This window comes from Hyla sarda, chromosome 9 (assembly GCF_029499605.1).
Source record: "Hyla sarda isolate aHylSar1 chromosome 9, aHylSar1.hap1, whole genome shotgun sequence".
Lineage (NCBI taxonomy): Eukaryota > Metazoa > Chordata > Amphibia > Anura > Hylidae > Hyla > Hyla sarda.
The window spans coordinates 17,661,095-17,678,570 of NC_079197.1; the positions used below are offsets into that span (position 1 = coordinate 17,661,095).

A 17,476-nucleotide genomic window follows, 5' to 3' on the forward strand; every position below is an offset into this window, starting at 1 on the left:
AAGTTTTATATATAAAAGTTTTTTCCTGGAATACCCCTTTGAATCTACAAACAATCTAGAGCAATGTTTCCCAACCAGGGTGTCTCCAGCTGTTGCAAAACTACAGCTCAAAGCATGCCCGGACATCACCGGAGTACCCCTTTAATGGACCAAATGTAGTCTACTAGTGGCTATGTCTAGTCTGTTTCCAAGCGAATGCAAGTTTATTTTATTTTTTATATACCGTAGTTTGTTTTTTCAGGATTTAAAAGTAAGGCTGCCTGCTACATAGGCTAATTTATAGATGTGTACCTAGACTAATCCAAACCAAAATCCCCAGCAATACACTTCTTGCCGGACTGCAACAAATCTGAGACCAAATCCACAACAGAAATTGACATTGTCTGGAGTCCACCCCCATCCCTCCCCTTAGATCAATATCCGCAGCATGTGGAAAGGATTTTGACAATTCTAATCCACTTTCTTGGGACTGAAATCCACTGAGGACTTCACCTACGTGTAGCATTTATTACTGACATATGTATCCATGTAATGCCGCCGGAAGTTCTGCCAAAATTTACTGCCCATTGGGGGGGAATTTATTAAAACCTGTGCAAAGGAAAAGTTGCCCAGTTGCCCGTAGCAACCAATCAGATCTCTTCTTTCATTTTGCAGAGGCCTTGTTAAAAAGGAAAGAAGCGATCTGATTGGTTGCTATGGGCCACTGGGCAACTTTTCCTCTGGACAGATTTTTTTTTATAAATCTCCCCCATTGACAACAATTCCATTTCAGACAGCAGAAATTCCGCATTTCATAAAATTTGAAAGACCTTTCTTGAATTCCACAGCTGAATTCCATTGAAGTCAATGGGTCTTTAATTTTGTGGAATTCCGGAAGCTTTGCTGAACAGAATTTGTGCGGAATTGCGGATATTCCGCCGTGTGAACGTAGCCTAAGCCAGTGTTACTCTACTTGCGGCCTAAAAAAAAAAAAATGCTATGTGTGAATTGACACTGAGTCTCCATCTTCACTGCATCTCTGACATTCTCTGCATGAATCGCTAAAAACAGGATGAACAGCACTAAGACTGGGTTCACACCACATTTTAGCCTGCGTTTGGGAAACCGCATACGGCCGAAAACACAGCCGACCGGAGGCTGCGGTTCACTCCGGTCGGCTCATAGACATGCATATTAAATACGGTTCCCCTATACGACTGAGTGCGGGCACCGCGATTAAGTACCCTCCTCCCAGCCGTATATGGGAACCGTAAGTACAAAACGTGGTGTGAACCCAGCCTTAGGCTGCGGTTTTGGGTACAGGGGAAAAAAACTGACAAAACCGTACAAGATGCAAAACGGACACAACCTGATGCATCTTTCGGCATACGGTTTTCAATGGAGAGTCAATGCATAAGGTTTTCAATAGGGTTCCGTACGGTTTTCAAATTGAAAAGGTATACGGGAACTGTATTGCAAAAACGTGGGGTGAACCCGGCCTAATGCATCTCCAGTGCAATCTAAACACAATTCTACCCAACATTCGGCAGTCCTTGCCCTTCAGCCGTCAAGTTGCCGTTCCATCCTGGATCTCCTTTTTTGTAGATTGGCGTTCGTCCCGCTTACCTCTGCGGGGAGCATTGCCGGAGCAGGAACGTCTATACGGAGTCCTATATTTGTACGATGTCACCGTGTAGAAAGAGATATCACCGAGCAGCCGAGATCTGTGGGGAATATTTGACTTTCCAGATCGAAAAAAAAACCCAAAACTTTGAAGTAGAAAAGTCGAAAATGTCGCGGCGGTCTTAAAGGATGCGCGCCGGTGTGTTTTCCCTGATTTGGGCTGCTGCCATGGAAACAATCTACGAAATCATTGAGCTGAGTACGTTGCTGAATAAATGTATATTTTCTGTGTTTACAGGGGGGGATTGGCGGTATAAGTCGAATTTTTTTTTTTGCCTCCGGCACTAAGTATCCTTGCAGAACTCTCTACGCACTCTCGGAAAGCCAGGAGAAAAAAAAAATTGATTCTCGCCTCGGGGCAGGAATTCATTCGTGTAAATGCAATTAATTGAGTCAGCGACTGTCAACGGTGGGGATGGGGGGGGGGGGGTTGGGGGTTCTGATGGAGTCTTTTTTTTGGCAGAAAGGACGACATATTCTTTACTGGCCAATTAACTTCTCGTGAAACTGAAGATATCCCAAGAGGATTAAAGGAACGTATACAATGGGCAGACTCGATAGAGCTACTACGTTTTTCGTACCCTATAGTCAAGGCTACAAGTGCTTAGTGAAGTCTTTCCCAACCTACGGCTCGACGGCTGTTGCAAAACCACAACTCCCATCATGCCCTGACAGCCGCAGGCTGTCAGGGCATGATGAGAGTTGTAGTTTTGCAACAGCTAGAGAGCCGCCGGTTCAGGAAGACTGGCTTGGTGTCATGGGGGTCACTAATGGCATTGTATGGATACATATGTCATCAATAAAGCTCCCATATTCTGCTGCTTTTATACGCAATAAGCCTGCAGGTGGAGAAATATTATTGTTGGCCTTATCCAGTCTGTAGATATCAAATAACACAGCGCCATCTGTGGAGAGCCAAGGGGTGTCAAAGGCTTTACAGGGGGGGGGGATTGTATTGAAGGAGGTCTTGGGTGGTAGCCTGGGGGGCCTGTTGCATTAGAAGGACCCCGTATGAGACTAATCCAAAGTTTAAAGGGGTTATCCAGGAAAAAACTTTTTTTATATATATCAACTGGCTCCAGAAAGTTAAACAGATTTGTAAAATTACTTCTATTAAAAAAAATCTTAATCCTTTCAGTACTTATGAGCTTCTGAAGTTAAGGTTGTTCTTTTCTGTCTAAGTGCTCTCTGATGACACGTGTCCCGGGATCCACCTAGTTTAGAAGAGGTTTGCTATGGGGATCTGCTTCTAAACTGGGAGGTTACCGAGATACGAGTTTTCAGGTGCTCCGGTGGGCTAGAAAAGGTGGATACAGTCCTAGGAGACTCTTTCCTAGGAATGTATCCACCTTTTCCAGCCCACTGGAGGACCTGAAGGCTGAACTAATTTACGCAGGAAAAGTCATCAACTGCCGAGCCGAGAAGTTTGTGACGAATCGAATTTACTGTAAGTTCGCTCATCTCTAGCTAGGATATAAGAAGACAGAACCCCCAGATGGATATGACTTTTTATACTAAATTGATCTCTGATCAAATGCAGTAATAAAAGTTATCCTCCGGAGGGCCCCTTTTAGTAATAATGCTAAAAATTGTGAGTGTACAGGGGTAATAATTAGATGTATAATTATACAGTATATCAATACATAACCTCCTCCCTCGTCCTCACATCCCGTCTTCATATCCAGACCTCAAATCTCCTCCTCACAATCCCAACCTTATTTCTCCTCCTCACAATCCCATCCTCATCTCCTGTCCTCCGCATGCCAGACAGTGGGCAGGATGTGTAAAAAACCTGGGCAATCTCTGCAGCCCAGGAGTAGCGCAATCAGAAGCGGAAGTTCCATAGACTTGCATGGGACTTCAGACCAAAAAAAAACTCACCTTTGCATAAGGAGGTGGGTTAGGGTTAATTTCACTCTCCTGTATTTTTATTTGACATATAAGTAACATGTGACCAAGTTTCATCGAAATAACTCCAGCCATTTGAAAGATAAATAAAAAAAATATATATATAAAAAAAAAAATATATATATATATATATATATATATATATGCAGTACATACATATGTCTTGCATATATATATATATATATATAGATATATATACCGTATTTTTCGCCGTATAAGACGCACTTTTTCTTCCCCAAAACTGGGGGGAAAAAGTCGGTGCGTCTTATACGGCGAATACACCCCTATCGCGGCGGTCCCTGCAGCCATCAACGGCCGGGACCCGCGGCTAATACAGAACATCACCGATCGCGGTGATGCCCTGTATTAACCCTTCAGATGCAGCGATCAAAGCTGACCGCCGCGTCTGAAGGGAAAGTGACACTAACCCGGCTGTTCAGTCGGGCTGTTCGGGACCGCCGCGATTTCACTGAGGCGGTCCCGAACAGCCCGACTGAATAGCCGGGTTAGTGCTTACAGGACACCGGGAGGGACCTTACCTGCCTCCTCGGTGTCTTCTCCGTTCAGGGATCCCCTGTATGGCCGGCGCTCTCTTTCCTCGTCATCACGTTGTCGCGTACTTGCGTCGGCGTGCGTAATGACGTGATGGCGGTGACGGAGAGCGAGGATACCCGGCCGGCAGCAGAGACGTTCCAGAGCGACGGGGACACGGCGACAGCGATGGAGCAACATCCAGGGCAGCGGTGACGGGTCCGGAGAGGCGGGGACACGTGAGTATTACCTCCTAAGCAGTGGTCTTCAATCTGCGGACCTCCAGATATTGCAAAACTACAACTCCCAGCATGCCCGGACAGCCGTTGGCTGTCCGGGCATGCTGGGAGTTGTAGTTTTGCAACATCTGGAGGTCCGCAGGTTGAAGACCACTATTGGGTTCAAAATCTTTAATTTTTTAGATTTTGCACCTAAAAATAGGGTGCGTCTTATACGCCGGTGCATCCTATAGGGCGAAAGATACGGTATATATCACCAGAAAGCTCGCGAAGTGCTAACTGCCTACTTTGAATCTCCAGGAGTGGTGCTGACTCCCTAAGGAGAATACTCATCCCCTTCATTTCCTATTAGCCTAGCTTTCACAGATGCCTGGTAGAGATGAGCGAACTTACAGTAAATTCGATTTGTCACGAACTTCTCGGCTCGGCAGTTGATGACTTATCCTGTATAAATTAGTTCAGCTTTCCGGTGCTCCGGTGGGCTGGAAAAGGTGGATACAGTCCTAGGAAAGATTCTCCTAGGACTGTATCCACCTTTTCCAGCCCACCGGAGAACCTGAAAGCTGAACTCATTTATGCAGGATAAGTCATCAACTGCCGAGCCGAGAAGTTCGTGACGAATTGAATTTACTGTAAGTTCGCTCATCTCTAATGCCTGGAGCATATTGCCAGCTGGACCATGTAGTACCATCTATAAATCGTTGGTAGTAGAGGATCTTTGCAGAGACCAGGATACAACCACCTGCAATCATTTAGGGTGCTGTCTTATTTGACCAGTGTCAAAATGCATTAAAGGGGTATTTCGGTCAAAAACAATGTTTTTCAAATCAATTGGCTCCAGAAAGTTTAACAGATTTGTAAATTAACAGAATGTAGATACAGGATCCGGCACTGCTGTATATACGGCAAATAATCAGCAACAGGTGGATAGAAGAAGCAAAGACCAAATCTTTATTGTGCTCAGTCCAAACATAATAGATCAAATCTGATATTGGTGTAGTAAGAATTGAGGACGGCACTCACCGGAGATGGTAGCTTCAAAAGGTTCTTTATTGTATAAACACAGTGGCGGTGTTAGACAGGTAAATGGACAGGAACACCGAGGGCCTCGGCATTCCTGTCCATTTACCTGTCTGACACCGCCACTGTGTTTATACAATAATGAACCTTTAGAAGCTACCATCTCCGGTGAGTGCCGTCCTCAATTCTTACTACACCAATATCAGATTTGTAAATTACTTCTATTAAAAAAAATCTTAATCCTACCAGTACTTATCAGCTTCTGAAGTTGAGTTGTTCTTTTCAGTCTGACAACAGTGCTCTCTGCTGCCACCTCTGTCTGTCTCAGGAACTGTCCAGAGCAGGAGAGGTTTGCTATGAGGATTTGCTCCTTCTCTGGACAGTTCCTGAGACAGACAGAGGTGTCAGCAGAGAGCACTGTTGTCAGACAGAAAAGAACAACTCAACTTCAGCAGCTGATAAGTACTGGTAGGATTAAGATTTTTTTTAATAGAAGTCATTTATAAATCTGTTTAAAGGGGTACTCCGGTGAAAAACTTTTTTTTAAAATAAACTGGTGCCAGAAAGTTAAACAGATTTGTAAATTACTTGTATTAAAAAATCTTAATCCTTCCTGTACTTATTTGCTGCTGAATACTACAGTGGAGATTCTTTTCCGTTTGAAACACAGAGCTGTCTGCTGACATCACGAGCACAGTGCTCTCTGCTGACATCTCTGTCCATTTTTAGGAACTGTCCAGGGTAAAAGGAAATCCCCATAGCAAACATATGCTGCTCTGGACAGTTCATAAAATGGACAGAGATGTCAGCAGAGAGCACTGTGCTCGTGATGTCAGCAGAGAGCTCTGTGTTTCAAAAAGAAAAGAATTTCCGCTGTAGTATTCAGCAGCTAATAAGTACAGGAAGGATTAAGATTTTTGAATAGAAGTCATTTACAAATCTGTTTAACTTTCTGGCACCAGTTGATTTAAAAAAAAAATAATAATAGTTTTTCACCGGAGTACCCCTTTAACTTTCTGGAGCCAGTTGATATGAAAAAAAAAAATGTTTTTGACTGGAATACCCCTTTAATTCCACTTAGTTTTGATATTTTCCATGAACAATACAGAAGGGATTCGTATGTGATTGTCATTCAGTGATGATAAATGTGAAGGGTTTTCTGCATAAAAAATGAAAGGAAAAAAAAAAGCTTTTGTAGGACTTAAAGGAACATTGGCAGCGGAAGCAACAGTACAATATGGTGTTTGAAAAGTTTTCCTGCCGTTATTTCTATAAGTATTCCCCTGGCACTGGGCACCTCATGGCACGCCAGATGGTGTAGGATTTCCCCCCAATTATTTAGACATAATGGGGGCATTGTCAGGAAGCTATCATATGTAATTTAATGGCCCATTAAATCGAAAGAATACATGCAGTTTCTGTACAGTGTCAATTTCGTGTATTTATGACATATACGCTTTGTTCACATCTACATTGGAGGCGACATTCAGATTAATATTTATTCACATTGAATGGGAAATCAGTACAGTAAAACATCCAACACCTTAACCCAGTGTTTCCCAAGCAAGGTGCCTCCAGCTGTTGCAAAACTACAACTCCCAGCATGCCCGGACAGCCTTTGGCTGTCCGGGCATGCTGGGAGTTGTAGTTTTGCAACAGCTGGAGACACCCTGGTTAGGAAACATTGCTCTAGATCAGTGGTCTTCAACCTGCGGACCTCCAGATGTTTCAAAACTACAACTCCCAGCATGCCCGGACAGCCGATGGCTGTCCGGGCATGCTGGGAGTTGTAGTTTTGCTACATCTGGACGTCCCCTTAATCCTTCCAGCTCCGGAGTATAATGAAGGCTATTAACTCAGGTTCAGTACAAGGTAAGAAATGTTACAAAAGTTGTTCAACACTTTATGTAGATAGTTTCTATATATACACTGTATGGCTTGTTGGCTGGTTCGGTGTTTAAAGGGGTACTCCGGTGAAAACCTTTTTTATTTTAAATCAACTGGTAGCATAAAGTTAAACATATTTGTAAATTACTTCTATTAAAAAATCTTAATCCTTCCAATACTTATTAGCTGCTGAATGCTACAGAGGAAATTCCTTTCTTTTTGGAACACTGATGACATCACGAGCACAGTGCTCTCTGCTGACATCTCTGTCCATTTTAGCAACCGTGCATAGCAGATGTATGCTAATGGCAGCATGGTGGCTCAGTGGTTAGCACTGCTGCCTTGCAGTGCTGGGAACTTGGGTTCAAATCCCACTAAGGACAACAATAAATAAAGCGTTATTATTATTATTATTATTATAATAACGTCAGCAGAGAGAACTGTGCTCGTGATGTCATCAGAGAGCATTCCAAAAAGAAAAGAATTTCCTCTGTAGTATTCAGCAGCTAATAAGAACAGGAAGGATTAAGATTTTTTAATAGAAGTAATTTACAAACATGTTTAACTTTCTGCCACCAGTTGATTTAAAAGAAAAAAGGTTTTCACCAGAGTTCCCCTTTAATACTTCCTTCCCTTAACATACAAAATGACTTTATTTGCAGTTTCTTGTACAGGTTGTGGTGGATCTTTACTAGTGACTCAGTGTTAGTTTTGCTTATTCGTACACACACCCTTTGCTTCAGACTGATGAGAAAACGTTCTCACCCATCTAACCCAGCCAAATGATTAACCTGCTGCCCAGACAGGTGCAACCAGGAGTGCAAAGCCCCAATTTAGTGATGACATTTTCTTGTGTTGAAATCATTTTTGTCATTTTGAAATTCCAGGTCAAGAAATTCTTGTTCCTATACAAGTCATTTGACAATATAATGATCCCCACTTGTACTAATAAGTTTTGAAGACATGTTGAAGATTTTGCTTAGCCAATTAGGATATGTTCACCTAGCAGAATCTGTCGGGAAATTCTGTTGCAGCAGAGTCCTATTGTTTTCCGAAATTCTGTTGCAGCGGAGTTCTATTCTTTCGGCGGTATTCACTCGAAATTTTTTTGCCGTCTATGGAGACTCCGCATTTCCAAGCGGTCCTTGTCCTTGCAGAATGTGCTACTTGCAGAATGTCCGCCCGGAAAATGGGCAGATTTTCTACCGTGTGAACGAGGCCTTATAAGGGTTTTCTGATTTGCTTGCAAGTTTTATATTGTGGCTTCTCCTGCCAGATGTTTCACCTTTAAACGTCATATTATCAGCTGCTGCGCAGCCAAAAATCCTGTGGAAATTCAGTGCCGTTTTATGATTGTCAGAAGCTGTGCAGTTTTCTAAAGTGGTTAATCGCATAATTGTGCTCCCATAGGATCAGTTCATTAATAGGTACATGACTGTGCAGGTAAGCAGTGGTATTAAAGGAGAACTCCGGTACTTAAAGGGTAACTCTCATTAAAATGTATTTTTGCTATTGCACTCCTTATGGTAAATAAAAAATATTGCTAATATACTTTGTTTAACAAAAATGAAGTTTTCTATGTTTTATTTGTGCTTAAAAAAGCTCCAGAGCACATTTTCCCCCCATCTCATACACAGACTTTGGACCAAAGTCCAAACACAGGAAGTGCAGCCTGGAGTGCTGAGGGGTGTGTGTCCAGCCTCATCCAATCATAGCTCCTCTCACACTTAACTGCCATATGCTGTTGGTTGGACACACCCCCCTCAGCACTCCAGGCTGCACTTCCTGTGTTTGGACTTCTATCCTAAGTCTGTGTATAAGATGGGGGAAAATGTGCTCGAGCTTTTATAAGCACAAATAAAACATAGAAAATGTCATTTTTTTAACCAAAGTATATTAGGCTGGGTTCACACTACGTTTTCTCCCATACGGGAGCGCATACGGCAGGAGGGAGCTAAAAGCTCGCGCTACCGTATGTCACCGTATGCGCTCCCGTATGTCATTCATTTCAATGAGCCGACCGGAGTGAAACGTTCGGTCCGGTCGGCTCATTTTTGCGCCGTATGCGCTTTTACAACCGGACCTAAAACTGTGGTCAACCACGGTTTTAGGTCCGGTTGTAAAAGCGCATACGGCCCAAAAATGAGCCGACCGGACCGAACGTTTCACTCCGGTCGGCTCATTGAAATGAATGACATACGGGAGCGCATACGGTCACATACGGGAGCGCGGGCTTTTAGCTCCCCCCTGCCGTATGCGCTCCCGTATGGGAGAAAACGTAGTGTGAACCCAGCCTTAGAAAGATTTTTTATTTACCATAAGGAGTGCAATAGCAAAAATTTGTTTTAATGAGAGTGCCCATTTAACAACTCATCCCCAATCCACAGGATAGAGGAGAAGTATCTGATCGCTCTGATCCCCCCCGCGATCTTTTTCCAGGTGTCCCGGCTCTCCCCATACATGAAGCTGTGTGGGCCACTGCACAAAGTGGTGGCCGACACGACCCTTTCATGCATCTCCATGGGAAAGCCGTAGATACAGCGCGATTAGACACTTATTCCCTATCCTGTGGATAGGGAATAAGTTGTTAAAGGGGTACTCCACTGCCCAGCGTTCGAAACATTTAGTTCCGAACGCTGTGTGCTTGCTGCAGGGGTTGGCCACGCCCCCCTCAATGCAAGTCTATGGGAGGGAGCATGGCGGCCCCCTCCCATAAACTTACGTTGAGGGGGTGTGGCCGACCCCTGCAGTGCGCACAAAGCGCTTGGAACTAAATGTTCCTAACGCAGACCAGTGGAGTACCCCTTTAAGTACCCTTTTAAAGGGGTATTCCGGGCAAAAACATCTTATTCCCTATCCAAAGGATAGGGGATAAGATGTCTTATCACGGGGGGGCCCGCTGCTGGGACCCCCCACGATCTTCCTGCAGCATCCGCATTTCAGAAACCTCTGGGTTTCCGGGACTGGGGACGCGACGTCCCCAGTCCCGGAAACCCGGAGGTTTCTGAAACTGGAGATTCAGCACCTGCATAGAATACGGGTGCTGCAGGGAGATCGCAGGGGGTCTCAGAGACGGGCCCCCACGCGATCAGACATCTTATCCCCTATCCTTTGCATAGGGAATAAGATGTTTTTGCCCAGAATACCCCTTTAAGTGACTCTATCCACATTATCGGAACAAACCCTTGCTTGCAAAACTACATGGCTATCATTTAGGGGAGCGAGGAGGCATTCCAAAACTCAGTACTTCAGGGGCTTGGGAATGCTTTTTTGCATTTATATCAGTGCATTTCCCAACCAGGGTGCCTCCAGCTTTTGCAAAACTACAACTCCCAGCATGCCCGGACAGCCATGCTTGTTCATCTTTAGGAGATGTAAAAAGCCAGCGCCAATCCAAAGTGAAGCTATATTATCTGTTTCCCTGACGGCAGTGCATCTAGCTGACCGAGGATCCCGAGAACCACAGAAGAAGCGGTGGTGACCGAGCATGAGAATCTAATCCTCAGCGAAGATTCCCATTATAAAGATAGCCAGTGTTTAATTTTTTCAGATGCAATCTTGATTTTTCCTGTTTTACACATCTCCCTTGAACGTCTTTACTCGTGTCCACATTTGGATCTTGTCTGGTTTGATTATTTTTACATTCAGTGGGGGAGATTTATCAAACCCTGTGCAGAGGAAGAGTGGTGCAGTTGCCCATAGCAACCAATCAGATGGCTTCTTTCATTTTCCACAGGCCTCTAAAGAGGCCTGTGGAAAATGAAAGAAGCAATCTGATTGGTTGCCATGGGCAACTGCACCACTCTTCCTCTGCACAGGTTTTGATAAATCTCCCCCAGTAAGATTAAATAAATGGGAAATCTGAATTATAGCTGGAGACATTTACATATTATTAGTATGTAGCTAGAAATGCTGCATTTATCTGGGCACATGAGGATGTGATGTACTTCAACATGTATACCAAATTCATAAAAGAGAACACTAATGTTACATATATATATATATATATATATATATATATATATATTTATATACAGTGGGGCAAAAAAAATATTTAGTCAGCCACCAATTGTCCAAGTTCTCCCACTTAAAAAGATGAGAGGGTTCTGTAATTTTCATCATAGGTTATAACCTCAACTATGAGAGACAGAATGAGGAAATAAATCCATAAAATCACATTGGCTGATTTTTTTAAAGAATTTATTTGCAAATTATGGTAGAAAATAAGTATTTGGTCAATAACAAAAGTTGATCTCAATACCTTGTTATATACCCTTTGTCGGCAATGACAGAGGTCACACGTTTTCTGTAAGTCTTCACAAGGTTTTCACACACTGTTGCTGGTATTTTGGCCCATTCCTCCATGCAGATCTCCTCTAGAGCAGTGATGTTTTGGGGCTGTCACTGGGCAACAGGGACTTTCAACTCCCTACAAAGGTTTTCTATGGGGTTGAGATCTGGAGACTGGCAAGGCCACTCCAGGACCTTGAAATGCTTCTTACGAAGCCACTTCTTCATTGCCCGGGCGGTGTGTTTGGGATCATTGTCATGCTGAAAGACCCAGCCATGTTTTATCTTCAATGCCCTTGCTGATGGAAGGAGGTTTTCACTCAAAATCTCACAATACATGGCCCCATTCATTCTTTCCTTTAAACGTACCAGTCGTCCTGGTCCCTTAGCAGAAAAACAGCCCCAAAGCATGATGTTTCCTCCCCCATGCTTCACAGTAGGTATGGTGTTCTTTAGATGCAACTCAGAATTATTTCTCCTTCAAACACGACAAGTTAAGTTTCTACCAAAAAGTTCTACTTTGGTTTCATCTGATCATATGACATTCTCCCTATCCTCTTCCGGATGATCCAAATGCTCTCTAGCAAACTTCAGTCTGGCCCAGACATGTACTGGCTTAAGCAGGGGAACACGTCTGGCACTGCATGATTTGAGTCCCTGGCGGTATAGTATGTTATTGATGGTAGCTTTTGGTGCCAGCTCTCTGCAGGTCATTCACTAGGTCCCCCGTGTGGTTCTGGGATTTCTACTCACCGTTCTTGTGATCATTTTGACAACCCAGGGTGAGATCTTGTGTGGAGCCCAAGATATAGGGAGATTATCAGTGGTCTTGTATGTCTTCCATTTTCTAATAATTGCTCCCACAGTTGATTTCTTCACACCAAGCTGCTTGCCTATTGCAGATTCAGTCTTCCCAGCTTGGTGCAGATCTACAATTTTGTTTCTGGTGTCCTTCGACAGCTCTTTGATCTTGGCCATAGAGTGTGACTGTTTGAGGTTGTATACAGGTGTCTTTTATACTGATAACAAGTTCAAACAGACGCCATTAATACAGGTAACGAGTGGAGGACAGAGGAGACTCTTAAAGAAGAAGTTACAGGTCTGTGAGAGCCAGAAATCTTGCTTGTTTGTAGGTGACCAAATACTTATTTTCCCACCATAATTTGCAAATAAATTCTTCAAAAATCAGACAACGTGATTTTATGGATTTTTTTTTTAGGTGACAAATGCTTCCGTCTGGAATAACACTTCATCTGTAAACAGAGTCGTAACTTCCGGGCCCGTTGCAAAAATCTGCACGGGGCCCCATGTGCCAGTTATAATACTGGTCTCTAATGGGACAGATGTACTCTGGAGCCTCCTTAGGACCCTGGTGTGACTGCTACCTCTTCACCTCCTATAGCTGCAGTCCACAAATGCAATTTTACAGCAAATACAGCAAAGTGCGAACCTAAAAACGTAATCAAACCGTCCTTTTGTGAACCTGACCTTATTCCGATATGTAAGAAATGTTGTTAATCACTGACACCTCCGAGCCGTCACTGTGCAGACATATGGTGAAGTACTTGACGTCTTAGATCCACCAGACACTTCCATGAACGTTGGTGTTGTCGTGTATGATGACTGGCAGGGTAAGTGAGGGTATACGGAGGTGTTTCCCAACCAGGGTGCCTCCAGCTGTTGCAAAACTACAACTCCCAGCATGCCCAGACAGCCGAAGGCTGTCTGGGCATGCTGGGAGTTGTAGTTTTGCAACAGCTGGAGGCACCCTGGTTTGAAAAAAACACTGGTAAACAGATTGGTATGGGTATTGTATTTCATAGTCTTTTTATCTGCACAGCTCTCCACCCTGGAAGCTTGCAAATCGTTCATTAAAATGGATTAGAAGAAGAAGAAACGTGACATTTATGGGGTGAGCCACGGGGGTGCGATGTGAGGTGCATGGGGCAGATGGTGTTAAAGGGGTTATCCAGTGAAAAAAACTTTTTTATATATATATATATATATATATATATATATATATATATATATATCAACTGGCTCCAGAAAGTTAAACAGATTTGTAAATTACTTCTATTAAAAAATCTTAATCCTTTCAGTACTTATGAGCTTCTGAAGTTAAGGTTGTTCTTTTCTGTCTAAGTGCTCTATGATGACACCTGTCTCGGGAACCGCCCGATTTAGAAGAGGTTTGCTATGGGGATTTGCTTCTAAACTGGGCGGTTCCCGAGACATGTGTCATCAGAGAGAACTTAGACAGAAAAGAACAACCTTAACTTCAGAAGCTCGTAAGTACTGAAAGGATTAAAAAAAAATTAATAGAAGTAATTTACAAATCTGTTTAACTTTCTGGAGCCATTTGATATATCAAAAATAAAGTTATTTTTTCCTGGATAACCCCTTTTACCCCTAAATGTTCGTGACGCCAGGGCGTGGTTTTATCGAGAACCACCCGAACGGTAGCACCGCTAGTCCTAGTTTGGGCACGGCAAATAAGAGTCCAAGGCCAGGTCAGGGTTAACTGTAGCTTTACTGAGGTAGACAGATGGTAACAGTCTTCACAGCTAGGCCAGGATCCCAGAGAGATGACCAGTAACACGAAGGGGACCTTGCAGCTTGCTGGGACTTGCAGTGACTTTGACAGACTTTAGCACAGCCACGCTGACTATAATAGACTTAACTTGACTGAAGACAGTGACAGCTAGAGATGAGCGAACTTACAGTAATTCGATTCGTCACGAACTTCTCGGCTCGGCAGTTGAGGACTTTTCCTGCATAAATTAGTTCAGCTTTCAGGTGCTCCGGTGGGCTGGAAAAGGTGGATACAGTCCTAGGAAAGAGTCTCCTAGGACTGTATCCACCTTTTCCAGCCCACCGGAGCACCTGAAAGCTGAACTAATTTATGCAGGAAAAGTCATCAACTGCCGAGCCGAGAAGTTCGTGACGAATCAAATTTACTGTAAGTTCGCTCATCTCTAGTGATAGCAGACAGAGATGACTTGACTTACTGACATGGAGGGGCAAGCTGTGCATAACTAGCTTGCCCCCTGACTGGTGAGCAGTTAAGGGGTTAAGAAATATACAGGCAATGTTTTTTAGCCCCCTCCCCCGCCTGTAAAAACTTGTTGCTAACTATAGTGGTATGTCCCATGGGTGGGGGGGAAGGAGTGCACCAATCAGGGGTCTAATAGTTTCCCGGGCTTTCAGGGGCCCTCCCCTGGGTATTTATAGCTGTGGTGCCTCCCTTCCCCCCTCAATCTGCCCAGGACCCGGAGTTTTGCCCTCCCTCCCTCCCTTTTTGTATCTCTGTTTATTGTAAGTCACAGCTTGGCGGTAAGAAGACGGTGAAAGCGGGGTCAACCCGGGGTAGACCTCCACACAGGACAGTGTGGCAGCACCTCTCGGGTTGGCAAGAACCCAATCGGTGTCTTTGTTACAGTTAAATTGTTATTTATATAAGTAATTTTATAAATAAAGCTTTGGCCGATCCCCACCCACGGAAAAGTGGAATTGTTGTTGTGTCAGTTATTATTTAATTAATTATTGTAGTAAGGGGGAGGGGTAGTTATAGCCTGCTAGGAGCTAATTGGGTCTCAACAGTCTGTGGCTGTAATTTAGGCTTGAGGCCTCCAGATGTGCTGGACCCTGGCTCTGAGACGTCTGGACTGGACTTGACCTCAGGATCTAAGAGAGCGATTGTAGTACCTCCCCCTCTTTATAAAGGGAGGCTGAGCAAGGAGCCCATAGGCTAGCTGCAGGTCACCTGGTAACAATACATGTGACATTAACATGTGACAACCATTATCATGTGACTAATAACCACGTGACCATATCAAAGGTCCTTTACACATAATATACAATTATACAGATTACAGGGGTACAATGCAGGCGAGCCCAGGGGACGTGCAGGGACTCAAGCTGATAGGACTGTGAGATGCACATCCCGTACTGGGACATCACATTTATACTATGGTCCCCTGCAGATAGAAGCTGATCACAGGGGCTCCCGGCTGTGAGAGAACCTGCACTAAGGGAAGTGCGGACCTGCAATATGAAAATAGACAACAATGCACGAAACAATTACAGGACTGGATAGAACAGCGTTTCCCAACCAGGGTGCCTCCAGCTTGTGGAGTTGGAGTTTTGCAACAGCTGGAGGTACCCTGGTTGGAAAACTGTGTTCCAGACAATGCAGTCTTCAGTAAAATAGACAGTCAATGACTGTCCAGGCATGCTGGGAGTTGTAGTTTTGCAACAGCTGGAGGCACCAACACTAGGATAGAAGAAAATCTGCATGTGCGGAGAACATGCTGCTATTTTGCCCGTAGTCTTATCTATCGATCCCCCGTCGCTGACATTGCTGATAATGCGGTGATTTGTTAGTGCGTTCAGCTGAACAAACAGATTGCTCTCATCTGTCAACCAGATGGTTGAAAATAAACTTGTTTTTTTGGGAGATTATTTTACTGCCAAACACAATCAATTACTAAATCAGAGCAGTAACTGAACATACTGTATTCCTGGGTCATATTCATGTGTTCACGTCCCAATATTATGCTTGTAATACAATGTATTACGTAATGTATAATAAGAAATAGCTCCTATGAGCAAAACGTTTCGTGATATAATATTTAAAGGGGTATTCCAGGAAAAAACTTTTATTTTTATATCAACTGGGTCCAGAAAGTTAAACAGATTTGTAAATTACTTCTATTTAAAAAAAAAACGTAATCCTTCCAATAATTATCAGCTGCTGAAGTTGAGTTGTTCTTTTCTATCTGGCAACAGTGCTCTCTGCTGACATCTCTGCTTGTCTCGGGAACTGCACAGAGTAGAAGAGGTTTGTTATGGGGATTTACATAGAAGAGGTTTGTTATGGGGATTTGCTTCTACTCTGGACAGTTCCCGAGACAGGTGTCATCAGAGAGCACTTAGACAGAAAAGAACAACTCAACTTCAGCAGCTCATAAGTACTGAAAGGATTAAGATTTTTTAATAGAAGTAATTTACAAATCTGTTTAAAGGGGTACTCCGGTGAAAACCTTTTTTCTTTTAAATCAACTGGTGGCAGAAAGTTAAACATATTTGTAAATTACTTCTATTAAAAAATCTTAATCCTTCCTGTACTTATTAGCTGCTGAATACTACAGAGGAAATTCTTTTCTTTTTGGAATGCTCTCTGATGACATTACGAGCACAGTTCTCTCTGCTGACGTTATTAAAATAATAATAACGCTTTATTTAATGTTGTCCTTAGTGGGATTTGAACCCAAGTCCTCAGCACCTCAAGGCAGCAGTGCTAACCACTGAGCCACCATGCTGCCCTTAGCATACATCTGCTATGCATGGTTGCTAAAATGGACAGAGATGTCAGCAGAGAGCACTGTGCTCGTGATGTCATCAGTGTTCCAAAAAGAAAGGAATTTCCTCTGTAGCATTCAGCAGCTAATAAGTACTGGAAGGATTAAGATTTTTAAATAGAAGTAATTTACAAATATGTTTAACTTTCTGCCACCAGTTGATATAAAAGAAAAAAGGCTTTCACCGGATTACCCCTTTAACATTCTGGAGCCAGTTTTTTTCCTGGATAATGGGGGAGATTTATCAAAACCTGTCCAGACTAAAAGTTGCCCAGTTGCCCATAGCAACCAATCAGATCACTTCTTTCATTTTTAACAAGGCCTCTGCAAAATGAAAGAAGTGATCTGATTGGTTGCTATGGGCAACTGGGCAACTTTTCCTTTGCACAGATTTTGATAAATATCCCTCAATGGGGGAGATTTATGAAAACCTGTGCAGAGGAAAACTTGCCCAGTTGCCCATAGCAACCAATCAGATCACTTCTTTCATTTTTCACAGGCCTTCATAAAAATGAAAGAAGCAATTTGATTGGTTGCTATGGGCAACTGGGCAAGTTTTCCTCTGCACAGGTTTTCATA

General features: G+C 43.4%; 1 protein-coding gene across 11 annotated transcripts in view; it reads left to right on the forward strand.

Moving 5' to 3' along the window:
• Positions 1-17,476, forward strand: part of LOC130291575 (semaphorin-3F-like) — a 133,306-nt gene that overhangs the window by 64,286 nt on the left and 51,544 nt on the right. Inside the window, exon 1 of one of the 11 annotated variants that reach the window (XM_056540484.1) lies at positions 1,816-1,861. The exons of the other annotated variants lie outside the window; for them this stretch is intronic. Coding sequence (XP_056396459.1) covers positions 1,831-1,861 — 31 coding nt within the window. The 5' untranslated portion in view covers positions 1,816-1,830. Of the gene's footprint in view, positions 1-1,815; positions 1,862-17,476 lie in introns of those variants that run through there. 11 annotated transcript variants of the gene reach the window in all.